At 36.5% G+C, this 27,334-nt stretch overlaps 1 protein-coding gene across 4 annotated transcripts in view; it reads left to right on the plus strand.

Moving 5' to 3' along the window:
- Positions 1-24,732, plus strand: part of rai14 (retinoic acid induced 14) — a 32,255-nt gene extending 7,523 nt beyond the window's left edge. For 2 of the 4 annotated variants that reach the window (XM_043221607.1, XM_043221604.1), the window contains exons 3-18: positions 4,651-4,781; positions 7,710-7,798; positions 7,903-7,967; positions 10,565-10,622; positions 11,383-11,453; positions 16,688-16,794; positions 17,606-17,793; positions 18,411-18,436; positions 18,806-18,886; positions 19,052-19,141; positions 19,513-19,635; positions 20,107-20,208; positions 20,487-22,019; positions 22,112-22,264; positions 22,766-22,831; positions 22,968-24,732. In XM_043221607.1, coding sequence (XP_043077542.1) covers positions 4,651-4,781; positions 7,710-7,798; positions 7,903-7,967; positions 10,565-10,622; positions 11,383-11,453; positions 16,688-16,794; positions 17,606-17,793; positions 18,411-18,436; positions 18,806-18,886; positions 19,052-19,141; positions 19,513-19,635; positions 20,107-20,208; positions 20,487-22,019; positions 22,112-22,264; positions 22,766-22,831; positions 22,968-23,045 — 2,961 coding nt within the window. In that variant the 3' untranslated portion in view covers positions 23,046-24,732. Of the gene's footprint in view, positions 1-738; positions 837-4,650; positions 4,782-7,709; positions 7,799-7,902; positions 7,968-10,564; positions 10,623-11,382; positions 11,454-16,687; positions 16,795-17,605; positions 17,794-18,410; positions 18,437-18,805; positions 18,887-19,051; positions 19,142-19,512; positions 19,636-20,106; positions 20,209-20,486; positions 22,020-22,111; positions 22,265-22,765; positions 22,832-22,967 lie in introns of those variants that run through there. The other 2 variants (XM_043221606.1, XM_043221605.1) reach the window with 2 other exon arrangements.
- Positions 24,733-27,334: the final 2,602 nt, after the last annotated feature.

Here is a 27,334-nt window from a genome sequence, read left to right on the forward strand (position 1 = left end):
TGATGATGATAATAATAGAGTTTCTTGAGCACTTAATCAGTATATTATTAATTCTGAAAGATTATGTGACACTGAAGATTTAAGTAATCGCTGTTAAAAATTCATCTTTGTCATCTCATGGATAAGTAAAATGTAAAAATAATTAAAAAAGAAAACTAATATTGTAATAACGATTATAAAAATGTACTGTTAATACTGCAAAAAAGCATCCTTGGTCAGCATTAGCAAAATATTACTTTCTTAAAAGCTTTGAACTGACTCCAGACATTAGAATGATTGAATCTTTTTGTTATCTGGGTTTAGTTGAGAAAGTGTAAAAGTTCAACCAAGTGCAATAAACGGTGCCAAAGTGGAAAGCAATGAAAAAAAAATTTTCTGCATGCACTTTTAACTTTTTATCTTATTACTGTGGACATTGAAGCTTTTTTATGTCATGTGGTTATCTATCATGTAGCAATAATAATAATAGTAATGTGAAATGGTGATTCTGAGGTTTAAACATTCTCACACAGGAATGTGCTTTTCCAAGCATTCACCATGCTGCTCTGAGCTTATCATCTCAGGAATCCAAGAAAGAGAAGCGGTCCAAATGTTAGCGGTGTGAGTGTAATCGTTCAAACAGAGAACACGGCTAGTGCCAGGCTTGAACAGAGAAGCGTGTGATAAGAGGTCATAGTCCAGCCTGTTCTCAAGGTGCTCGGCTGCCGCTTTCAAATTTGAGAAGCCATTAGTTTGAAAGCCAATGACTGGTTCACATGGCCTGACGTAGTATACGAGTATTTAATCCAAATGGCCTTATGTACAGGTACAGGAAGTGTGAATCCATTCATCACCAGGTTAGTTTCCTATTTAGCTCATTGTTACACTTACCGAATTAAAAATGTCTTGTGTTTGATTTAGCCTAGGGCTTAGTGTAGCATGACACATCAAGTACATGGGTCACAACTTGGCAACACGCCTCGCCTACATTGTTTTTACAGTGGGCAAGGAGCTAAATTTATCTACTGTTTATTTTACTGACAGGAGGCATATCGTGTATGAGCACTCGAAGACAAGGAGATCATGAGAGAATGTGCTAGAGCAATGTGCCTTATGTTCATGGATTCTTAATGTCTAAATAACAAAATTACCATGTTCTTTCCTACTTAGTTAACTGCTTATGTTTATGAGCAGATAACACAAATTCAACATGAAAACCATTTGATCTAAGCCACTTGTCTTGCCTCTGGCTCTAAATATTGCACGGCTGAAGAGGACCTTTATCAGATAAAAATGCTTACACTGAGCAATGGGTGGAGGTTATGTTTGTACCATATGTCCCTTTTCTCCAGCGGTTATTTAGTCCAACAGACCTTTTTGAGATAATGTTAAGTGTTTCCTGTTTTTGCAAAGGCCCACCATGACAAAAATGAGATCTCTAGGCTGTTGCTAGTTGTTTAAAGTTTCTTTTGGAGGTTTATGTAGATTTTCACAACTTTTTATAGCTAAAATTATAGTGTTTGCGTTAGCAGAGGATTAAAAGCTTATTATCATATCAATTTTGGCAGTGGACTGACAGTTATGTTTGTTCTGAACAGTCCTTCACTATTCTTGTATGACAGTCGTGTAGTCTTACGTTCCTGCTTGTATTTTTATTCAAATGTATTTTGTTTTATTTAGAATTTTTATATATATATATATATATATATATATATATATATATATATATATATATATATATATATATAATTTATTTATTTATTTATTTTTTTTTTCTCCTTTCAAATAGCTTTGTTTACAGGTGAAGGATAATGCAAAACATGGAATTCATGTATCCTCTGTATCACAGTAAGAAACATTTAACAATGTGTTGTTTTTTCATTAATATATTTTTAACTTGATTTCAAATACCTTTACAATAAAAAGAGGCAAACAGAAGGTAATGCGAGTCTCATTTAAGTTTACTTGTGTTGTTATTATTATTATTATTTTATTCTATCTGAAATTAAATTTGACCATTTATTTAAAAACCTCAATTGTTTTTTTAGTTTAGTCAGAGGAGTTCAATATACAGTAAGCCAAGAGGAAACTGGTTTTCCTTTGCTCCTGTAAACAAACTCGTGAGACTAACATATATAAGAGACACATCCATCCGGAGCAACTTGGATGTATGACAGTTACAAGGAGTGAAAGAAAAGTTTTTATAATGTTTTAAATATGGATATTGTTCTTCATTTCCTACAGGAGGCCTTTATTCACTCCCTGGAGTGAGGCACATTTTATCGTGGATGGATGTGCTTGTGGATTGTTAAAAAAAAGGGCAATTTCTAATATAAGTTTGATCATATTAGTCATATGCACCTAGAATGCCTTGAGGTTGGGTAAAACATGGGCTAATTTTCTTTTTTGGGTAAACTAACCATTTTTTTTTTAATTTACAAATGTGTATAGATGTGTTACTCAAGAAAATGTTACTCACTAAATATAATCTTTTTCTTTTTTTCTGTAAATACAAAGCATAAATTTCATAAAAGAACATAAGCATAAAAGAACAAAACAGTTTAAACTAGATTTTTATTGTGACAAATATGTCATTGAGTAACCCAAAAACTCTTACTCATACGAACTCTTTAGGGAGTTTCATCGGTTTATTTATTTTATTCATTGTCAGAAACGGCTTAGTATTTGCTGTTGTTTTGTTCACTTTTCAAATTGGAATTTCTCTTCCGTTTTTTTTTTTTTTTTTTTTTTTTGTAACCGTTAATAAAAAAAGGAAAAACAAGGAAAAAACAAAATGAACTTGTACCTCAGAACAAAATGTACTTATGATCCTGGTTTTTCTCTAACATCAGAAGGAATATTAGAGACCCTTATTGATTTTCTCAGCATGTCTGTTTTGAAATGTAGCCTCAGTCAATGTATTCTGAAGTACATTGTTAACGATGTTTGAGCGCCTGAGAATGCCAGGAGCCTAATTCAGACTTTGTTTCTTTACAAATGTCGTCTGTTTCTTTTACAAATGATCTTCATTTGATTCATGAGCTGACTTTAAATAGCTTCAGCTGATTGCAGATAGTAGGCCAAAGTCAAACAGCTCCGAAAATAGTGCAGGGTTTACTGTGGCCCGTGTAACGTTACACTGCATTTCAAAAATAGTGACAGATTTAAGCGGCGGCCTCTGCGTTTCGCCCGCTGACCTCTGTGGTCTGCTTTCAGCTCACTGCCTAGACTACTTTTAGAGCAGCTGCACTCAACTTTTCAGTATCTGTGGACTTCTCAAAATGATTTCCTGCATTGACAACTTCAAAGGAGGTCTTCAAACAGTTGCTCTGATTTACTATGTTCAACACTGGGCATTGTTTCACTATTATGCACAGCTACAAAGGCTAGATTTGTCTGCATTTGTATCTCAGCTGTGAATAAGCCCTTGTTAGGAAAAGGTTTCATCCGTTCCTGTGGTGCCTGAGAGGTTTAAAGAACTGGAAGGAAATAATATGATTCATGCCACAGGCGTTTCATTCCTTTGAGATGCTTGTAAATTATAGGTGAAATTCAGGTAACTTCATTCCCTGTTTCACATTCTTGCTTATCTCAGTGATTGTGATGGAAATTGTTTGTTTTTATGGATCAGTAGTATCGATAGCGGTCAGTCTTCACATTTACAAAGGGTTGTTATGCCATACCGCAATGCAATGATAACGTATATGAGCAAATATGACTGGGAGGTTGTTAATTCCCAGCTCTTAATATGTATAGACTTCAGCGCCCCCTATAAATAATTTCCATTGCACATTTCTTGTTAGATTTAATGCATTGTCAACCCCTATTGTAGAGACTGAAATGTAGAGACTGCTCTAGCGCTTTTGGTGTCATTTAATCAGTCTTTCATGCTGGAAGTTTGGAGGAGGCATATCTTCTATTCCCCCTTTAGTCATGCTAAGAGCGGCTGTGATTGATCTGAACTCTTTTGTCTTTCTGTCCTCAACCTGTGTGCAAAAGCTCTATCAGCACGATCTCTCGTTTGTTCAAAGGCTAGTAACTCATGTTCTTGGAGTCTGACTCATATGCATACATTTTTCAAAGGTCTTTGGTGAAGACAAATGGGGAAAGTGGTTTGATTTCCATTAGGGTTTACTAAAGAGGAAAACTGTTGTTAGCCGATATCAATCATTAACTTAAAATATTTGCTCTTTTAAAATAACGACAAAGTTTATTTCCAGTTCACAGACCATTTTTAACCGCCAAAGACCGGATTTGCTTTGTCTGTTAAAGAGGACAATGAAATGGTGTTTTAACAGCTGAGTTAAAGAAATCACTTCATGGGAATACTTAAACCACACCTTTTTGTTTGTTATTGTTTGTCGATTTTTACTGCTTATGTCTTGAACATTTAGGCTAGACACGGTGTGGGCAAAAATCTTAGGCTGCCAGTGATGTTTTTATTTATTTTCTCTCTCTTTTTTTTCACATTACATTTTTTTTCTCACTACAAATTATACAAATTGGGTTGACATTGTGTGTTTTTTTTTAGTTTAAATCTCAAGTAAGATAATTTGTGTATGCTGTTTTCTGAACAGAATGTCACTAAACATTATTTGTAGCATGCCTCTCATTTAATGAAGGCAATATCTGACCGTTTTTTAAATATTTCTCCCACTTTTTCTTCTTTAGGCCCATGAATGGAACAAGAACGATGAGCGTCTCCTGAGTGCAGTAGAGCATGGAGAAGCAGATAAAGTCACCTCCCTCCTATCAAAGAAAGGAGCCTGTCCCACCAAGCTTGATAGCGAGGGAAAGTCTGCGTGAGTACTGAAACCGACATTGCTCTCATTCTTGTTTAAATCAGACGTTGACTGCTCTAATTGTGACTTCAACAGTGTTTTGAGAAAATTTTCTATAGTCCATTTGAGTAGTGCATAAAAATGAACTTGGATGCGTGTGTTTACACTCCAGCTGAAAGAGAGATGCGAGTTATGCTTTTTTTTGCTCCATTCATCATAGTGTTTATTTAGCTGTGGAAATGATAATCTAAACCCCAGTCAAACAAATTTAGTCCTTCATTCGCACCACCAGCATTTTCTTTCATTGCATTTACATCAGCCTTCATTTTTTTCCTATTTAGCGTAACAGACAAACAGATGTTCAGAAGTGAATGCTCTATTTGTTTACGCAAGTCATCCAGTTTTTAAATCACGCATGACGCGCATTTTAACCAACAATGACTTAAACACTCGAAATCCTACAAAAATGAGTTTAGTTTTTTTCTGACTTTCCCGTTCAGCAATTTTCTGTCGTTTTGCTTAGAAGTCATAGAAAGGCCACTTAAATATATGTTCTACCAGTTCAAAGACGTTTGAATGCTTTGTTTCTTTGTTTTGGCAGAGATGAATAGGATTTAGTTTTATTGGAGTCTCAACCTGAATAATTACATGCTTGCGTCTACATTTTGGGGCGAAAATATACACGTTTGGAAATGCTGTGGGCAGATTTATTATGTTTGCGAGAATAACAGGAAATTTAAATCCACTTTTTTGAGTCTGACATCATTTGATTGTGATATTTCAGCAAGAAAGTTCTGTTTTCTCATGCTGAACTCAGTACTATCTTGTTGTTGGGCAGTGCTAGGATGTTGTGACTTAGATTTAACATAAATTCACACAGCGCGATTGATTTTCCCGTTTTGTAAGCTTGTCTGCCAGAACGTCTCATGTAATGAATGTTAGTTAGATGGACTGTTGTCATGTACCTTCAAAATATCAGTTAGAAAGAAAGAATAGAAACATTGCTATAGGCAGCCCAGCAGAGATGAATCAATGAGCGAGCTCCAGTGAATTCAGAGAGACGAGCTTGCTCTCTTCACTCCGTAATGAACTCAGACACTGCCGACTTGAATGAGTCTCCAGTGTCCTGCGTTACGATGGCTTGAGCCGAAGCGCTCTCATAGGCTCACAATAAATCCTTATCTGCCTGTTTGAGGAGTTCATTGTGCTCGAGTGCTTGCGCTCCAGAGGGTTCACGAGCCAGAGAGGCACATGCAGAACACAGAGCCTTGCTGTTTTTCCTAACTGTCATAGTCGCCATGGAGATGTAATTTCCTGATAATGAAGGAGTCGGACATGAGACCCTGTGCGATTTGATAATCACATGCTCTGGTGATCATGTTATTTACCTTGAAAAGGACTGGGAGGGAGCTCTTGATCATGTTAATTACAGAAACACAAGGCAAATGCTGCAGCAAATGAGTTCTGCCTTACAGGGTTAAAAAAAGAATCTGCTTTATCGCTTGTGAAGAATGAGTGATTATACCTTTTAATTAGATGCCCGTGATTAAGATTAATCATTTTAAAATCATTTTTTTAAAGTTTACTCATGAATTAAAGTCATGCCATCATGATTGATGCCATCATTTATTCGCCCACATATTGTTTCAAATCTTTTTAGCACAAAAGAAGTCTCTTTCAATAACAATGTTTTGCATAAATGATCTCTTTAATTGTTGCGTTTCAGGCCAGTTTAAAAGCACTGTCACTCACAGTAATATGTGTCGCTTTAATTCTTTGAGAAACAGTAAAGTTGTTCCTGGGTTGACCTTTAATAGCATTATCGTGGTTTATATTGTACTTAAATTGCCATATTTAAATATTTAAAGTTCTTGGCTTGTTTATTTAAAGGTCAGACCCAGATAGCTGTCGTGAGTGACATAATTATCGGGCCATTATCAGGACATCTTGTGTAGTTTTTGCAGTTAGCTTTATTTCTGCCCAAAAGAGAGATCCCAGTGCATCTTGATCCTTATCTTGTAGATAGGTTGTAATCAATTTCATGTAGATTAATTAGTTTTTTTTTCTCATGTTTGTCCTCTAAAGAGCCAATTAATGAAGAGATGGTAGATATTACAGCAGCGTGGTTTAGTGGAAGCTATTTATTAAGTGATAGAGAACACTAAACTTTTTAATCACAAGGAGAGATTTTACGTCTCCATTTTTTTGTGCCCTCAGGTCAGAGATTTCATGACTAATGAAAGACTTAAAGGAATCATTCACCCACACATGAATATTTTTCCTCATTAGCTGGGTCTCCAGCAGCGTATGTGTATTTTGGGGTGTTATTGGTTTTATTTTTAGTAAATTCAGGTTAATATTGGACGGAAAGTTCAAGATTTAAAATTAAACTTCCAAAGCATGCATTAAGAACATACTGTATTCAATAGTTTGAAAGGTTGGGGCCCTGTTTACTGAAAGAATTTTATTTATTTATAAATGCATAAATGTATTATGGTTTACACATGAATATTAGGCAGCACAACTCTTTAAACAATACCTAAGGACTTAGAAATGCAGCTTTCTCATCACAGGAATGCATTACATTTTAAAATAAAAATACAGCTATTTTAAATTAATCTTTCATATATCATATTAATCAAATAAATGCAGCATTCTTTCAAATTCTGAGGTCTTAATGTATTTTGACAACAATGTTAATTGCTGCTTTGTGCTTGACTTGCTACACAGACTGAAAAGCATTGATCTAATGTCACTCATTCACACTAGAATGCTTTGCAACCGCCTTAGGACAAGCATATATGTAGAGCATGTCATTGACCTACCTTTGAAATCAAAAAGCCCCCTGTTAACTATATGTAGGTCACAGACAAGATGTACAAACTGACTAAATATGAGTGGCATGGCTAATCTGCAACTAAAATTATTTATGACTCCTTTCTTTCTCAGTCTGCATGTAGCAGCCACACGAGGTCAAGCAGAGTGCCTTGCTGTTATCCTGACTCACGGGGCTGACGTTTCTCTGCAGGACGCTTCAGGTCAGTTACAACTAGATCGTTGTGTTTCCTCGCATTGTTTTTATGTTACATTAATAGCACAAAATGAATCAAATGTAAGTCTTGTTTTCTCCTTTTCACATCAGGGTTTACCGCTTTACACCTTGCTGCCAAAAACAACCATTCTGAGTGTGCCAAAAAGTTGCTTCAGGTAATGTTTTTCGATTGATGGCGAATTATAGACTGAGAGTTCGATGTGCGCACACAGATGGAGCCAATTCAACTGGGAAGAACAGCCATGTCTGTTGCCATGCAATGTGTGCCAGCTAAACAAAGGAAGCAGATTTTGTTCTGCAGTTTCGGCCTCCCTCTGTGAGCTTTGGAGAGTGTTGCATGCTTGGATGTGTGTGGGAAGGCTGGCATGTTCAAAGACTCAGCTCGGCCTGGTGAAGCGCGGTTACCTTATCTAGCTTCTCTTTTATCATTGTGGGCAACTCATTCTCCGCTTTGTGTGATTCTACCAGACCTGCGCAGATCTGAAATATCCACAGCCTGTCAGCTCTTTTCACTAATGGGTGCCAGTATTGAATTAGCCAGTATGGATCAAAAGAGGCATCGATATTAGCAATTTAACACTGCAACAGAAGTTGTATTCACACATTAGGAGTCATAAATCTCCCCTCAAAAAAAGTGTTTGGACACAGCAAGACACACTTATAATGTTTGAATATTATTTTATTTGACAGCAAAATCCAGAAAAGAAATATCCAAAATACTTTTAGTCTTAGTTCTTTTTGTTTGTTTGTTTTTTACGTAGATGCTTATTTTACGTAGATGCTTATTTTTATCTAAGCGAGTTAATATGTTTTAAGAATTTTACGTATTTTTTTTATTTCTTCTGTACAGCAAATATTTGGTTTCACATTTATAACTTGAGTGTCCAATTCTCACTATTAACTAGTTTTTTATTACCATGCCTGTTATTAAAGGGGTACTGAAAATGTTGTCCTTAATCACTTTACCCCATGTCGTTCCAAACCTGTAAAAGCTTTGTTCATCTTCGGAACGCAATTTAAGATATTTTAGATGAAAACCGTAAGGCTGACTGTCCCATCGACTAAACTGCATTATATGATATATGGCAAAGAGAATAAAAATAACAACTTCGAGGTCAATAATTTGCCTTTTCTGTGTCTAACTGCATCACTTTGGAGAATATGCACAGGACACAAACTATGTATGCTCCTTGCCATCTGTGATATGTTTTCTATGCGTATTTACACTTTAATTTGAATGAAAACAGTGCATTTTTGTGGCCAGGCTGACACAGAACAGTACGAAGTGCGTTCAGTGGGTATTCTCCAAAATGGAGCTCTGGAGATTGCTGAGATATACAGAGGAGACAAAGTATTGAATAAAATCTTTTTTTCTTTGCATACAAAAAGTATTCTTATCACTTCATAACATTCAGATTGAACCACTGATGGCAGGTGGACTATTCTGATGTTTTTCATTCTTAACTGGTTGACAGTGTAATTTACTTGGAAGCCAAAGTTTTCATCAAATTATCCAAAGACACGTTCTAAAGACAAAGATTTTACAGGTTTGGAATAACATGGGGGTAAGTAATTGATGACAAAATTTTCGTTTTGAGGTGGAATATTCCTTTAACATATTGGCTGCTTATTATAACTTAAAAAGCACATATTCTCAATGACCATATTCTACATCCCTAATCTTATCCAATACCTATATTAACATTATTATCTTACTATTAATGAGCAGCAAATTAGGCGTTTGAGGCAAAAGTCATAGATAATGGTTTGTTAAAGGTCAGAATTGAACTTTAAAAAAAAAAAAAAAAAAAAGGGTCCAAATTAATTTGTAAAAAATATTAAAATAGGAAACTCTTTTGATAAAATAAATGCAGCCATAAAGAGCATCACAGACTTCTTCTAAGACATCACACAAAACAACTCTGACCTCAAACCTTTCAATAGCAATGTACAGTATTCTTTTGAATCATATCGTTTTATTTAGGAAAGCCTTGGACAAATATTCCCCTTCACACAGCCAAGCCGGCGTTGATTTCATTAGCCCTTTTCCCCTGGAGGTCCTGTGAAACAGAAGAATTAACTGCAGTGCTAATGAAAGGGGCTGACTGTAGTAATTCAGTTTCATCCAGCAGTCATAAACCAAAACTCTTTACTTGGCTTCCTAAACGCAACAAATGCTCTAATGTCCCCATTGCCTTGAGATGTAGCTGAAATGTTTCATGAATATGAAAATACATTCTTGGCTAATTTTCACATAGGGTAGATTAAAAGGCTAGTCATTTCTAATGATAACAAAACAGTCTCTTTACTGGTTACATTAAGCTTTTTTGAGAGATGTAAGGGGACATATGGAATCTCGTTTTCATAATAGTGGCCGTATGGACTAGAGGGTTAATTTCTGTGAGTCAGTAATCACATTTAATAGGACGTGCACATTAGGCACAATTTTAGGTCTGATTCACTGCTGCAGTCAGATCTAATATATTACACTTCTCCTCTGATAATGCCTGTCAAATAAATGCCTTGTGCCCGTTCATCCATGAACACCAGCATGACATCCTGTTAAATGTTTAATAGGGACTCACATCATTAACTCGCATTGGAGAAAAAAAAAAAAACCCTACTTGGTGAAAAGTGTAACTGTTTTGATTGAAAGGTCATAATTGGTGTCTAGCTGTTCCTTTTGGATAGAGCATGTCATGTTGGTTTTAGATGAATTTGATGAAATAATTGAATGTGCTTCCTTTTACAGGCTAAGTGTGTGGTGGATACGCCGGACAGCTCAGGGAGAACGGCTCTCCATCACGCAGGTAAGCTTCACTTTAACTGAGAGGCTTTATCTTCTGTATGACTTGTTCTCTTTTATCATTTAATTTTAGTAGACCTCTTTGAGGATTGATTGATTGTTTGCTTGGATTGGTATCGTGGTGTAAATGTGCACTTCTAAACATTTAACGCTACAACTTCGCCGCCACCAGTCCACTACCAAGCACTGAATGTTATTGTGGACGTGCACACAAAAACATTTTTATTTATGAAAAGACTTTTTTTCAGAAAATTGCTCCCTAGCAAGCCCATTCCACTTTCTATTGTATATAAATGTGCGCTGGGGAGGTTGACAGCATGTTTGTTGATAAGTGATCCTTTTGCCAGCTGTTATGGATTGAACTGGGGTGGGATAGGCCACGAAGAGCGAGGAGCTTTCAGCCTCCTGGAGGTCAGAAGTCTGCTGGCAGGATGTCATTTATCCCAAAATGAAAAATAAGAACATGTTTTCACATGGACTACAAAGCAGAGAAATCCTCCAGACGTTGAGAGGATGGATATATTCCCGTCTTCCACATGAATATGATAATAAAACGGGACCCTGTCATTTTTAAAGGGGGTGCTAATAATTGTTAGGGAATAAGTGCTGTCACACACCATGAGTCTGGTTTTGGCCTCTGTGGAAAAGCTAAAAGTGTTTGCAGTAAATAGTTTGTTGACCAGCTGTTAAACTCTTGTTTGTGACTCTGTGGGGATAAAGAACTGCTTCTGATTATCTGTGCTCTTTCTTTTATTCTTCTGTAGCTGCCAGCGGAGACACTGTGACAGTTCAGCTTCTGTGCGAGCACAAATGTCACGTCAATCTTAAGGATTCGGTATGTGCCACTCTTATGCTATCCAAACTGCTGAGAAAATGGCTTTCCCGTCTTTCTCTGCATGTGTTTCGCTGCATCTCAGAACTGCTTGTGGTCTACCTCAAACATGTACATTGTCAAACACAACTCCTCAAAGACTCTGTTCTCTGTGGGTTTGAATCCGTGTTCAGCTACATTGATTAAAATCCCAGCGGCACACTTGAGGTCCCTGTTACTTGGAGATTGCTTGTCCAAGGTTGTTTTTCTGCTCTGCTCTTGTCTTTTCGTTTTCTTCTACAATGTGTTTTCTTTTATTCCTCTGAGAGTGTCACAGTGCTGTTTGTAAATGGCTTCTGTCTGGGTAAGGACAAGAGCACTGACTATTACAAAAAAAAACTTTTCTTTTTTTTTTTACAGGTAGTCAGGATTTTTTTTCATAACTCAGACAACAACAACAAAAAAGTTAATATATTTTGGTAAAATAACCATTTGTATTACCATAAAAATATAGATATAAATCATATATATATATATATATATATATATATATATATATATATATATATATATATATATATATGTATATGTATATATATATGTGTATATATATATATGTATGTATATATATATATATATATATATATACGTATGTATATATATATATATACGTATGTGTATATATATACGTATATATATATATGTATATATATATGTGTGTATATATATATATGTGTATATATATGTATATATACCATCATGTGTATATTGAAAGTAACAACTTTTTTTTAAAACAACTTTTATTTAATTTTGTTCTTTTACAAATAAATATATGCATATCAATTAATATTTAAGATTATATTTTAAATTAAAAATATAGTATGTATACATATAAACAATATATCTGCTATACATTAAATACATTCTTATGTGTTCCTTTAGACTATGTATGTGCTGTACTGTTCTGCCATTTATTTTAATGTGTGTTTGTGTGTGTATGAAAATACTGCAAAACAAGAGAAGAAACAAAAGAAAAATATTGGCAGTCAGACACATTCAGACTTTTTCTACCTCAGCGTTTGGTAAAAAGTTTCTTTTTGTTAAAAAGTAAAAAAATCAATACTAAAACTCAAGTGTTTCTGTAATCTATTGTCCATTGTACTGAACTTATTTACCCTTCTATGTCAGGAATTCATTAATATGCATCTGCCTTATCTGGGAATCGAGAAGAAGTATACAAATTATTCTTATTCAACATTCTTTGGATGGTGAAAGCTTTCCCTGCAGTGTGTATTTTAATTGAGCAGTAAATCCATAATTATTCACACTTATCCTTTAAAAGTAGTGTTTTCTGTTAGACCCACAGCGCTTTTTTTCCCAGAGATTAGGCTGACTGCGGGGAAGGATGAACGACCCTGATGCAACTCCAGAGAAATATTTCATGCTAATAATGCATCAAATAGCTATGTTTTGTCAGGGGGGACTGCTGGAAGAAACAGCAACAGCTAAACAACGTTCATCAAGTCATCCTCACTAAAATGTATGGTAGAGAAAGAAGACGTAAATGATTTATAATGAGCCACTTTGTTATCTAGAGAACAGAAGCGTAACTTCCTTTAAAGTAAAGTCTCTTTTAATCCATTTTTGCAAGTAGCAGAACAAAACACAGGAAATTGTTTTGCATTTTGCATGAAACATTTCCAGCCTCTTTTATATGAATGAGAAGCATTTTTATGAATTTTGACTTTTTAAGGGAGTAGTTAATAAAATATAGTTAATTTAATACAAAATTAAGTGTTTAATCCTTTTAATGCACATTACTATCACTTTACTCTCCTATTTGATTCTGTTCAGTGCTCACGTGGTCAGTCACATGATTGTTTGATATAAATAAAATTTATTCGATTTACAAATTTATTCTTTTTATTGTCTAAAATGTATTTAAGATATTTACGCAAAATATATTTTTATTATTCCATGCATATTTTATATATATATATATATATATATATATATATATATATATATCAGTTATGAAATATTGTTCTTTTAAATAACTTCCAGGATTTCAGAAATAAATATGTATGCAAATTACATCGAAGAACAACATTGCGGTGTTCGGGAGTTCCCAAAAAGGGTTTAAACACAGAATTTTTTCATTTTTGTTTTTCAAAAAGTCAGAAATGTGCATTTGAACTGCAATTAAATTACCACATGTCCTTGGTTTTTGTCAACAAAAAACTGTAGGTAATTCAGCCAGGGATTTTTACAGGGGTGGTAAGAGAAAAAAACCTGACATCCTGGATGCAATCACCAACTTCCCCCTGTAAATGGTGAAAATCACTTACTTCCCCCTAAGAAACAATTACTCTAAATCTAAAGCCCTGTTGAGATAGTATGCTACTTCATTGAAATAGATTTGAAGAAATGTAGCATTACATCATTAATAAAACCTGTGCATTGAATGGGTGCCGTCAGAATTAGAGTCAAAACATGTGATAAAAACATCTCAATAATCTCAATTTATTTCAATAAATAACATCTTTTAAAGTGAAAAGTTTACTGCATTCACTGTACAGAATACATTGATGAACGAATGCTGCCTTGCCATATTTCTCAAAATCTGTTCAATTAATATTAAATTTGCATTTAACCATTTAGCAGACACTTTTATTCAAAGCGACTTACAAGTGAGGACAATAAAGACAATCAATGCAACAAAAGAGCAACAATAGATAAGTGTTCTGAAAGACCCATGACGAACAAACTGATTTACAGCTTAGATTGCTCATATTCTGCTCACCCACAGGCAAAGTATTACATGTAATAATGTTTTTACCGCTTTGCTTGTCTGTCAGTTTAACAGCCTGTGCCTTCGATTTTACATTATCACCTATTCCCTAATTCACACATCTCAATTGTCATAATGTGAGCAGCTTCAATGAAATAAAGCATTTTTCTCTTCTCAAGCTGTAAATTACTCAGAGACAGAGGGTCGGTGTGGGAGGCAGCGAACCCTCAAGCTGTGGCTCTCTAATTTAGACGAGCATGACTGAAAAGCTTCAGCAGACAGAAACGAGAATGAGAGATAGAGAGCGTCAGAGTAGATGTGCATCAGAAGCTGCCTCTGCTTTCGGTCACTGATTATCCACCATCGTCATCCTCTGAGGCAAGCTTGCCACATTTCTGATGATTCTCAGCCCATTGCTTTGAACATGCAGAAATACCTGCTTTCACTGCTAAATTATTAAACGTAGACCAACTACTGTTGCAATAGCATTCTGGGCTCGAGCACAAATAACGGGACTTTGATGGAGGCTTCTAAAACACCGAGCCTTATTTTCACAAACCAGGCTGTTAGCAGTAGACAAATCCACCTTTTCCGATTAAAACTCATTTTGGAGTCTGCCTTTGAGCTGGAAAATAGATGGAAAACTTTGAACCACCAAAAGTTAGCAAAAGCCACTGGGTCTAATTTAGAAAACTCACACCTGCTACTTTTCCTCTTATTTTCCCTCGCAGCATATGGGATGCTTATACCCTCAGGAACATAAGGCATGCAGTATGCGCATAGATTTCTAATTTACACTGCAAAAATGTGGATATATTTTAAAGGCGTAATTCACCATAAATTAAAAATTGTTATTTTCCGTTGCTCATTGAATTGCAAAAAAAAATTACTTTTATTTTTTTCCATGTGATGGCCCTTTCGATGCAGTTTTAATGAAAAGCAAATGACGCACAAAATAAAGAAAAAATGGCGTATTGTGTGGGCGAACGAGGGTAAAGTTTTTGTAACACATGCGTGTTTTTAACATAAACTTTTATGCAAATGAGAACAGTACTCGCATACTGTGACAGCCACTTCAGAGGTGTGCACAGAAAGCCGTACATCGCAAGTTTAAACCAATATGGTTTAAAACACGTGGTTTTAGCATGATGAACATGATAATCAGAACCAACACTGATGTTTTTAGGAGGTACGAGCTGTAATGATGGAGTGTCAGTTCATTTGAACAGTTTAAAATACCATGCCTTGATGAATAAGTATTTAGTGTTTACTTGCTTCAAGCACAATAGCACGGCAACAAAACTGGCATGGTATATGTTGCAAGCAAATTTTCTCCACAGCAGACTTGTGCTGCATTTATCAGTTCTGGTGCAGTTATAAACAAATTAATTGGGACTGATGTGGTTTGCTATATGGAGAGAAATGGCTCGGGCTTGTGAAAAATCAGTTGACTTAAAGGTCGCTCTTAGAATACAACTTAAAAAAAGCACCTTGATGTGACACGTAATAGCTACAAAATAAGTAATTATTTTATGTTTTATCACAAATGTTCTTGTTAGTTTAAATTGCAATTTACATCGTTGCCTGACCTGTTGGGCTGAGCACTGACCTTCCAGATGTCTTAAATGTTAGCTTGTTAAATTTAATCTCTCTCTGGCTCTTTAATACATGCCAGGGTAGAAAGCAGCCAGCACATAGGATTGTACTAAATCATTTAATTTTCTCTTCCTAATGCCATATGAGCTCAAACCATCCCCCGGACTGCAATGACTAAGCATTTGCCAGTTAAGATACTCAATGAAAAGCAACTAAAGAGGACTTTAAATCTTTTTGGTGTACCTCAAACACGCACACGCTTAAATAGCTTATGAAACGGGGTTTGTGTCTGTACCATAAATTAGCATTACCAGGTTTCCTCTCACGTTCCCAGGAAAAACCACACCATGTTATGAGCTTGCTTTGAAAGTCTGGATATGCACCTCTTCTTCCTGAAAAAAAAAAACCTTGCTTTTTTATTTTAATTTTATATAAATTATTCAAAAATAGCATAGCGTCATCAGAATTTAAAACATTGGCTCATAGCACGTAACATTTTGAATGCACAGCCTCTTTTTTGTGGTTTTAACTAAGAAAACCTATGCATTCGTGCAAAGCTGTACAGAATTATGTTGTAGTTTTCAGGTTGCAGATCAGATTCATCCCGGTCACAAGATATCAGTTGCTATCATTCCGGAATTATTGAAAGAACCCCGTTCGGGTCACCAGCATGGAGCGTTGAGCTCTTCCTTTCTTTCTCAGATTATTTACTGAAGGAAATTTGAAAACGAAAATGGGAAATGATCATTTATGTGCATTACTATCATGCAAGCTGTAATGCATTATGGTGATGAACGTCTCGCTGTCTATTATCGTAACATAGCCTTTGGTGTTGAAAAATGATGTTGACTCAAAGCTCTTCTTTATTTAGGATGGCTTCACTCCCCTGCTTTTGTCAGCTAGGCATGCACACGCAGAGGTCTGCCAGAGTTTATTGGACTGGGGCGCTGACATCAATGCAAGAGACAAAAATGGCAGGTAAGGTTCTGGACATCAGACATAATATTGATACTGCTGATAAGAAAGATTTCTCAGTTTAAACATTACCTTCTGCTGTCAAGTGTCAAGTGAGTGGATTGAACTCAATTGGGATACCAACAATGTATTTAAACTGCGGCATAATAGCGCAATCCATCCTAAGGCAGAACATGCTACCATTGAAGCAAGAATTTTGAATACAATTGAAACTTTTTATTTCAAAATGTGTTTTTGTGAAGCTAAAGCAGGATTTTCAGCTGTCATTACTTTATACTCATAGTAGGGCTGTACAATTACTTTTCTAATGTATTTACAATTATAGATGCCAAAATTATGTAATCACTTATATAAGTCCAGTTATGTTATTCTGCATGCTTAAGATGCCTTTTTTTCTTTCTACAGGTTGTAGAAACATTGTTTTAGCTGTTTTTTCATTTAAAGAATAAGCCAATAATACTTAATACTATAGAAAAGCAATAAAGGTTTTTTCAATGTTTTTTAGCTTATGTCATGTAACAATGGTATAAACATCATTCAGTTTAAATTGAGGTAATCGTAATTAATAATCGCAATTGCGTTTTCAAGGGAATAATCGACAATTATGATTTTTGATGATCACAATTGATTTTTGACCTTCTTCAGAAATCATTCTAATTTGGGGCTTATTCGTTTATTTTGGAAACCATGCCACATGTTTTTTTCGGAAGATTTGAAAAACAATACTATAATAGGAATGCATCTTCGTCAAATGAAAATATGAATTACTCACAACAACCTTTTTAATGAAAGTGAGCTGCTGTTATCTGTGCAGAACTGCAGTGATGTTGGCCAGCGAGAGCAGCTGTCCGGCCGCCATCGAGCTGCTGGTGCAGAGGGGAACTGACCTGCAAATGGTGGACTCGTTGGGCCATGACGTGCTCCATTACGCCAAACTGTCAGGAAGCAATGAGGTCCGAACCACTCTCAACACGGGCCTGCACAGACAGCAGTCTGAGTCAGGTAAACTCATGAATGCCGATGCGATGCCAGTTAACGCAGTTTGGTTGTAAAGCTCACATTTCAAATTATGATTAAAATACCATTGGTCATAATGCATATAGTTATTGCTGTTGCTGTTATATGTAGCATGGGTATTATATATAATGTGTTGCTGTTCTGTAATAATCAAATCACACAGCACTCAAAACTGAACAATAACAGTAACATTTCTTCACATACTATTGCCAAGTCTGCACAACTGCATTTTGGCTGTAGCCACATGCCAGTTGTTGTTCACTGTGAAATATTCACTGGAATACACTGAGCAAAGCCTGGGATTCACAGCATCATTGTTTTCCTCCCAGTGGTATTAACTCAAAGAAACCAGTTGATCTTACTTTGTTTTTGGATTGTCATCTTGAATGTTTCGTTGTCTGTGGCCTTCAGAGCTTTTTAGCTCAACATTGCCATCTAATGGCAGTAAAAAAACACATCTCTTGCTTCCACACATGCCCAGATAGTTAATCAATATTTTTCCAGAATGAAACAAGAAAAGATTAGGGCAACATGACCATTTTCGTTTTTTTCTTATCATAACCCTCCACTCCATGTTTTCTCCTGTATTTTTGTATGAGCAGATAAGAGTTCAGGGAGAACCCCTCAGGTAAGCAAGTTAATTTTCACTTCATTTATTTTTATCCCTTCGGACTTGATGGTTTTCCTAATTTTCTGATTGACAGAACCTGCAAAGGTTCTCCGTAGATGCTTGAAATTCACCTTTTAACTAAAATGCTTAGTTCACTAGTAACAGTAGTGTCAACTAAGATTTTTGATTGAATATTCCTTTCTTACATTTGATAAACATTCCCGCAAAGCACTGTTAGAAATATGCACTGACGTTTGGCTCACGCTGTAGTGATAATTGTTTTCTTCTTCCAAACTAAGTATACAGTGTTCATTCACTAACCACTTAAACACTTTACTTCGTCTTCCTCTCTCTTTTTGCCACACCTTATCACGCACACAATCTCAGCATGGTCAAAAGTTAAATGAGGACAGAAGCTCCACCCCCAAAAAGAGAAAAGCACCTCCTCCTCCCATTAGCCCAATCCAGGTAAAGGCACATAGTGCTGAATCTGATCTCTGCACTTTCTGTACGATTTAGATGCAGTTATTAATTTGATGACTTCTGAATGTACAGCTGATAATTAACCACTTTTCTGTGTCCAGTCTGTCCTTAAGCTTTGCCTTACTTTGAAGCTTTCCTTTTTTTTTTTAGTCAACTGGTTTCATCTCACCACCATATTTTACTCCAACTGAAACTCCTTTGTCCAGCAAAAGCGATTCATCCAAAAGATTCAATTACAAGGTAAAATAGTGAGGAAGTGTTAAGGTGTATTAGTATTAGAAAAATGTGCTAAAAAAATAAATATAAATAAAAAAATGTCATATTGAGTGTATTAAGTATGTTTATTATTATCATTAAGTATAATATGGATTGATATATTAAGGTAAATAATAACAATAGAAATTTATAAATAAAAATATAATTATTTTCTCTAAAAATATGCTTAACAGCTAAAACATTTTAAAAAGCTAAAATTATTATTTATTAAGCATTAATTAATAAATAATTGTAATGGGATGTAAAAATACATACATATACGTGCCGCTGTTATTTTTTTGTTCATTATTCAATGACATGATTAACTGGGTGTTCTTTGCTTCCTGTTTGTTGAGGGGGAGGAGGAGCTGAAAAGTGCTGTACTGAAGGAAGAGATCGAAAAATTGCATGAGGAAAAAAGCATGCTACTCGAGACCATTGAAGATCTGAAGCAGATTGTGGAGCAGACTGAGCCCAAGGCGAGTACCGCACAGCCCTTTAATATTCCTTCATGTGGCAGCTGCTTTGATCTTCAGCCACTTTTGCTCTCTGGAACCCATTTTAACAGCTGCATTTTTACTGGCCCTGGTCAGGTGAAGGACCTTGCTTAAGGGGACATAAAAGCAGACCTCTCTTCCACACCACCGGTTTTGGACTTAAACTTGTGTATGAGTTTTGTTTCAGTTTGCGCATAATGTTTGAATTTTAACTGGCGACGCAAAACTTTGGGACTTTTTAATGTGACCTTACAGAGTCCTGAGTAAGCATTGAAGCCCAAAGACACTGTGTTTTGTGTTCTTCAAAGCAGCTACTTTTGTTAGGGACATTTTGTAGTGGTCTGCATGACTTTTCTAGCATAGTATCAGATTTGTAGAATTTTTGGTGTCCAGGGCCCAATAAAAAGTGAATGTTGTAAAATAATATCTTGTTGTCATCCTGTTTTGAGACAGATGGAGCACTCTGAGAACTTAGATTCAACATTGATTGCAGCACTGCAAGCAAAGATAGCCTCTCTCTCTCTGGAAAACCAGCAACTTGCCCAAATAATAAAGGTAACTTACTGTAAAGTTTGTCATTGCCTTAGAGATTATGTAATTTTTTCAGTTAAATAAAATCTTTGTAGGATGACTTCTTTTGGAGAAAATAATGCTATGTCAGGTTATTCAAACAGTGAGTGTTCTGAGTTAAGATGGCCTGTGTAAACACTGGCAAACCTGTTTGGAAATTTTTACTAATTTGTTTGGTTGGTGGAAATGGCAAACAGCACTTTTAAGCAAAGAGCATTTGTAAATAAGTGTATTGCAAGTCATTATCTTTTCTCACCGAGCAGAAACGTCCAGCTCCACAAGGAGAGGAAGGCCAGGGAAGTTCCCGTCCAAACAGCATCGAGTCTAATGCCTCGTACCACTCCACCCGTGCTGATTTCGAACACTCCAGTGACGTACATATCCATACTGGTGATGAAGATCTTTCAGAGTTTTCTGTTCTGGACATTAGTGGTTCCTCAAACAAAAGTGAGAGTGAGGAGGACACAAGGCTGAGTGCAGATAAAGAAATTGGATTGCTACGGGACGCGCTGGAGAATTTGCAGGCCAAACTTCTAGAGTCCAGAATGGAGAACTGCACCCTTCAGGCCAAACTCAACACTGACTTTGAGAAAATTGAGGTTGCATCTAAAAGCATGGGTGAAGATACCCAAAAATGCCAGGAAGCTTTGCAAGAGTTACAGATGAGGGGAGATTCTGTGAGTACACAAGAGGACAATGTGGTGCAGAAGTTCCAGTATTTGAAGAGCTGCCTGGAGCAGGAGGTCAAAGAACTGCGGGGAAAGTTGGCCGTATTGCACGAGGAGCAAAAGCGAGATGCTTGTTTGATAAGGGATCTTCAGGCTCAGCTCAAAAGTGGCCATTTATCTGATGAAGGGCGTCAAGAACTGAAGAACACCTATAACACATTGGTGGAGAATATCAACCAGGAGAAGGCACTGTTGATCGAGAAATACAAGGAGTCTCAAGAGGAGATCAGGATGCTCCAGGAGGCTCTTCGAGGCACTGTGCCGGTGGAGGCTGCTGCCAAAGACTTTGAGGAGATGAAGGCTGAGCTTGGCGAGATTATTGATGGACTGCAGCGGCGGCTTTTGGAGCTCTCGAAATCATACAGCGAGGCCAAAAATGAGCTTAGCGTCGCCCGCAACCAGCTGCAGTCCAAAGCTTCAGAGCCGAAGGACAAAGCAGATGTGGCCTCTGTCACCAAGGAGGAGCATGAGCAGAAAATTCAAGAGCTGGCGTTCAAGATGAAGGACATGCAGAAGGAATTAAAGGACACTGAGGCTAAGCATCAAGCAACACTTAAAGAAATAGCCCAGGTTAAACAAGATGCCGAAAACCAGGCTCAATCATCTGTAGCTATTGCAGACCACACCCAGGTTGTGGCGTCCTTGGGGAACGCCATCAAGAACCTGGAGTCAGAAGTTGAAGTTCTAAAAGAGCAGCTTGACCAGAGGTCCTTGCAGGTGGACGCTTTGCAGAATAGAGTTAAGAAGGATGTAACTCCAGATGATTCATTCCCCCGACTTGAATATGAGCAGATGAAGGAGACTCTGGAGGGTGAGATAAGTCACCTGAACCACCTGCTGAAGGATGCTCTCAGGAAGCAGGATGAGATGGCTCTAGAGGTGACCGCTGCTTGGCAGGAGGTGAAGGATGCCAGGAATGAGCGGGAAGCAGCACAGGAGCTGGCAGTGAGCAGGGAGCAGGAGTGTAGTGCATTGAATGCAAAGTCCAGGGAGGCTCAGGAGGTCATTGTCCAGCTGAAGAAGCAGGTGGAAAACCATGTGATATCTGAGCGAGAGAAGAATAAAAAGGTGATTCTGATTCTCCCACTCATGTTTCTGTCTAAATGATGAGAATTTGTAATATTAACAACTAATAAGTCATGTTTTTTAATTATTTACAGATTGATGAGCTCTCAAAGGAAGTTATGAAGTTAAAGGATGCTCTGAACAGCCTTTCACAGCTGTCATACACCACTAGCACCCCTAAGAGACAGCAAAGCCAGCAGGTGGACTCGCTCCAACAGCAGATCAAACAACTCCAATATCAACTTGCTGTATGTTACAACCCTTGTTCTGCTTTAAATTATAAAGGCATCTAATATTCTGTTTCTTTATAAGAAATTAACTGTTCAAAAGTTTTGGGATGTTACAGCTTTGTTATAATTGTTTTGAAGACTTATGCTCAGCAAGGCCTCATCTGTTAAAAATCTGTTACAGTAAAAGTACTAGTAATATCATGTAATTGTAATATTCCTTCTTAACCAATGGTTATAACAGATTTCTATGAAAGTCATGACACATTTTTTAGGATTCTTTCTCAAGTTCAAACATAAATGTCTTCACTGTTACCTTTGATCATTTTGTTTCTTGTGCTGAATAAAAGTATTAATTTCTTTCAAAAGAATGTTACAGACCCAAAATATTTTAACAGTATTTTGTAATAAACAGAGAAAATAAAAATCTGTATTGTAAGAGCATGCCATAGGCACCATACGTACATTTAAAATAGCTACCCAAATATATTCAAACTAGATGCTTTCTTTTTTTCACAATAGGAGTCAAAGAAACGACATCATGAAATTGTCTCAGTCTACCGGATGCACCTTCTTTATGCTGTTCAGGTTTGTGTTTATTTTCCATCAGTTCGTGTTATAGTGTACACATATCAACAAGTTATTTAAGTTTGCTTGCATATATACTGTCAACTTATTAAACTGTTCTCATAGCTGTTTTAAACTCTCTAAACGTTCTTTTTAGGGCCAGATGGATGAAGATGTTCAAAAGGCTTTGAAGCAGATACTTGTTATGTGCAAAATGCCATCTGATGCCAAGTGAACGAGCCAGTATTGCAGTTGCTCATGAACTGCCAAAAAACAGTGATCAAAGGATATTCATCTGAGAACTAAAGTCCAGTATCCATCAATCAGAATGACACATGTAGTCAAGCGGTGCAATCGAAATCACCATTGGTTTACCCCTGATATTTTGGAAATGTATAGCGAACTTGAGTAATTTACGAAAAGAGGAAAACTATTGATGTGCGCACAATCTCTCACCTCACGCAGTGCCAGACAAAGAAACACAATCTACAGTCAATGACCTTCCGTTTTATAAATTGTCCTATTTTTGTACATTGATAAAACACAATCAGTATTTGATCCTGTTGTAAGGCTATTATAATTATTATGTCAGTTTGCATTGGGGAAGAATGCAAAAACAAAGTGCATTGTGCGTTTGCCTGCATAGCAGTCCATCGCAATGCACCTTTTACAACCGTGTTCTGTCTTTTTCAGTTGTAGTGTAGTGAAGCCACCTGAAGTAACTGCATGCTATGAAAAGTGAAGTGGCTCGATGTTTGTTCTGGGGCATTGCGACTTTTTCAGTAGTGTTGAATTCTCCACTTTTTCAGGGTAGGTGCTTTGACAAAACGTCCATGCGCAAATGCACTTTTCTTAAAGTCAGTAGTCGGTCTTTCTTTGATGCCAGCATTAACTTTCTAGGACACCTGATGGTTTGCGTCCATGTGCCTCTGCTCGTTTTTAAAACCCCTGGTGATATTTTGGAGGCCATAACATATGAAGCTGCACTACATTTCTTTTGCATTATGCTTGGTCCAACCAGTTTTCTGCACTTAAACATTTTAGTTTTGGAGTTGTGCATCTTAAATATGTTGTCTTTAATAGTGATAAAGTCGATGCATGTTAAACAATTACTGTAGTTAGTATTAAAGACACAGTCACACAGTGAGGGGTGAGTTAGCCCTAGCACTTCAGTGTAGTTGTGGTTTTTACAACAAATAAGGATTGGAAAGGATGAGATGGAATTGTTAAACATTCAGTGTACATGTACTACATCAGTGTAGTGATAAACACACTTCCCCGTTTTAGGAGTTTCTGAAATGTGGGCTATACGAAAGATTTTTGACACCTAAACAGTTGTAAGTGTTCAGAAATATATAGTAGCACTTGAAAACATGCTATTTACCTGTAGAGCATGGTGTAGATGTCATTTTGTCCATGCACTAAAGCCTAGCTCGTTGCCTGGTTTAGTACCGTTTTGTAGCTTTTGAATGTGATTTGAGGGACGCATTCGATATAAACTTGTTTATAAGGAGTAATTGCTTTTATAGAAAATATAGCTGAGCTCCAAGTATTGAGTGTCCATTAAATAGAAATAACACTATTGTGTGCCATGTTTGCTTTTTGTTTCTTATCCGTTACAGTTGCTTTCTGAGTGCCATTGCATTACTAAACGGGTTCAAAAAATACAAAACGCATTTGTCATATAGCCAGAATTGCATCAGAAAATGTTCAATAAATTTCTGAATCGAAAATTTGAAATGCAAAAATAACTGCCCTGTTGAATGCCCGTGACATTGTTAATGAGCTCTTGTTATATATTTTATGATCGGTTCATAGTCAATTGAATTGTTTTTCGTAATGTATTTTGTATGTTATTGAGTCAGACAACATGCTGTTGGCTGTTGTATTTTTTGCATAGTTAATAAACTTATGAATTGGTATTTATTTGTCTTCACTGAAGCACAAAAAAAGTCTAAATTGTATTGCGATTAGGAGTGAGTTATGTGTTCTTGGTTTAGTTTAAATAATGTAGAAATATTATTGGTTGCTCTAGGCTTCTGGAAGAACATACTGTGCAACAAAAAGCTTTCCAGCTATTGATTCATAATTTGTATTCTAGAAATGTGAATACAGCTTCCCAAAGGCAGGAAGAGCTCAGCCCTGGATTCAATTTCATGGCAAATGGTGATTTTTATATTGACTTTTGATTATTATTTTATTTTATAATCTGCTGGATCACTGTACCTTGAATCGCAAGTTTCTTGTGCGTCATCAATAAACTTAGCGTGAATCCAAATTATCCCTTAAACCTTATGACTAACAGTTCTGTGGTTTAAAATAGAATTTCTTTAGTTACATGAACTCTGCTAATAAATTTTTACAGTAAGTAGTATTGAAAAAACAAACTATTATATTTGTACCAATTATTATTAACAAATATTAAAAAGGTAGTGTTTGCTAATGCATTAACTAATGTCTATGAATGAGGTATTATTGTGTCAACCAATAAAAAATTTTAATAGCGCTGTATGATTTTTTTTTTTATCATTTTTTGTTGCAAGTTGTGCTTTGTAAAACTATTTGAAAACATTTCCTGAAGCTGTTTCCTGAAGAAAAGTAATGCTGTACAAATTGAAGAGTTACATATTTCTCCATTTTATAGTTCTCTCAGAGAAAACAAACACAAAAACAACACAAGCCACATGTGAGTTCCATTTCCTGTAAGTAATTTCATAAAATTGCTACTTTGATGAAGAAGGCTGCTGTCAATGTTTCTAGATGCCATTTTGGCCCGAAGGCCGATCCAGAGACAATAGTCCGCCTTACTCTGAGCACACAGCAACAGAATGCTCTTAGATGTCATGCCAACTGAATTCTGGGTAACGTCACCGCTTTACCCTGTGGGATGACCCCTGTAAAATGTCACTTTCTAACTTTGTTCCTAGAGAATACCATCTAATTCAACCGAATAGACGCCACATTAGAGCATTAAACACTGAAGTGCCTGCCCTGGCAGAAATACCAGTAGCGGTTTTATAGGTTTAGAACTCTGTGGGGGAAAAACTGTTCAGTTTGATGCAGATTAAGTTTATGACTTTCAACTGTTATTCTTTGCCTGTCCCAAGAAATGAGTTTGAATAATGCATCCTACCTCTGATCTGGACCCTTACTGTTGTCTCAGCTAGATGGTGCTGTTGACCAATATTCCTTAAAAGTTCTTGAGAAAAGTAAGTCAAAAGTAAGCTAAGTGCTGTTTGACTTTTTCTTCTAAAATGAGCATTTTTATCTGGCTCCTGTGTGTAGGTTTAGTAATTTCACGCTATTGCCACTGAATAGGTTTATTTAATTGCTATTAAAGTAAAATAACTGAACAGAAACACAGGAGCCTGAGAAGCCTTAGAAGACAATTTCAGAAGGCACTTCAAATCAACGAAATTCTAATATTATTTGAATTAACAATAAAATTCTACTAGGTTGTATTTTATCCTGTGATTTTCATGCTGTACAAGGAATGAAACGTTTGATATGTTTGTTTAGAAATGCCTTAAATACCAGAAGTGGCCATGCAATGGGCCTATATATGTAATAAATGCAATGCATTTTGTGAACTGAATGACAATGATGACGAATATGACATGTAATAACTCGAATTGCATGACGGCAGTCTGCATGCATTCTCCAAACCTTCAGCTCCATCAAAATCTGAAATGCCTAAATGAAACCAGATGTAGTGATTGCGTATCAAAACAGACAGGATAATAATATTAATGACTTCATTCCTAGATCTGCTGTCATTCTCTTTATTGAGCAGACTGTAAATAGAAGAACATGAGCTGGTGAGTTCACTATATTCGACTCTCTTAATGCAACTTTGGGACTTTCGGGGCTCTTAAGACCCGTTCCCTCTAATGGCTTCTTTTATATTCAGTCACACCTGACTCATTGAAAATCAAAGTGTGGAGGCCCCTTCTAGTGACTCAGAACTAGCAGGAGAATCAACCTGGTGAAGAGGGGGGGCAGCCAAGTGACAGGGAATTTATGAGAGCACTTAGCCTTCTAGGAAAATAAGTAAGAAAGAGAGCGAGCGAAAGAGGCAAACACTTGTCTATGAGTGGCTTATTAAAAAGGTGAGAAGTGAGTGTACTGTCTGGAAGGGGGAGTAATTGTGCTCTTAAAAGGGACTTCAAAAGCCCAGTCGTGTCGGTGGAAAACCGTTAGCAACATGTGAAGGAAATGGCTCACGAGGGTCCGCCGCTCGATCGGCATGTGGTGGATCAAACCGTCTGGGGCGGAGGAACGGCAGACACCATATGTCCGACTGTCCTCTTGTCCATCTTTTCATGAAACCACATTTGTCTCCCTGCTGTTACGTTCCGTCAAACGTGCTAATATGGCGCAATAGGGTCGGTTATGACCTGCCTGTAAATCACTCAATACGTTCGCTAGTCACGATTATGCGGCTAACCAGCAAACACGACTACCTTGTAAGCTTTTTCTCGCTCACTTTTTCTCAGATGTTTTTATCGCGTGTTTTAGTTGAAG

Source organism: Puntigrus tetrazona, chromosome 21 (assembly GCF_018831695.1).
Source record: "Puntigrus tetrazona isolate hp1 chromosome 21, ASM1883169v1, whole genome shotgun sequence".
NCBI classification, from domain to species: domain Eukaryota; kingdom Metazoa; phylum Chordata; class Actinopteri; order Cypriniformes; family Cyprinidae; genus Puntigrus; species Puntigrus tetrazona.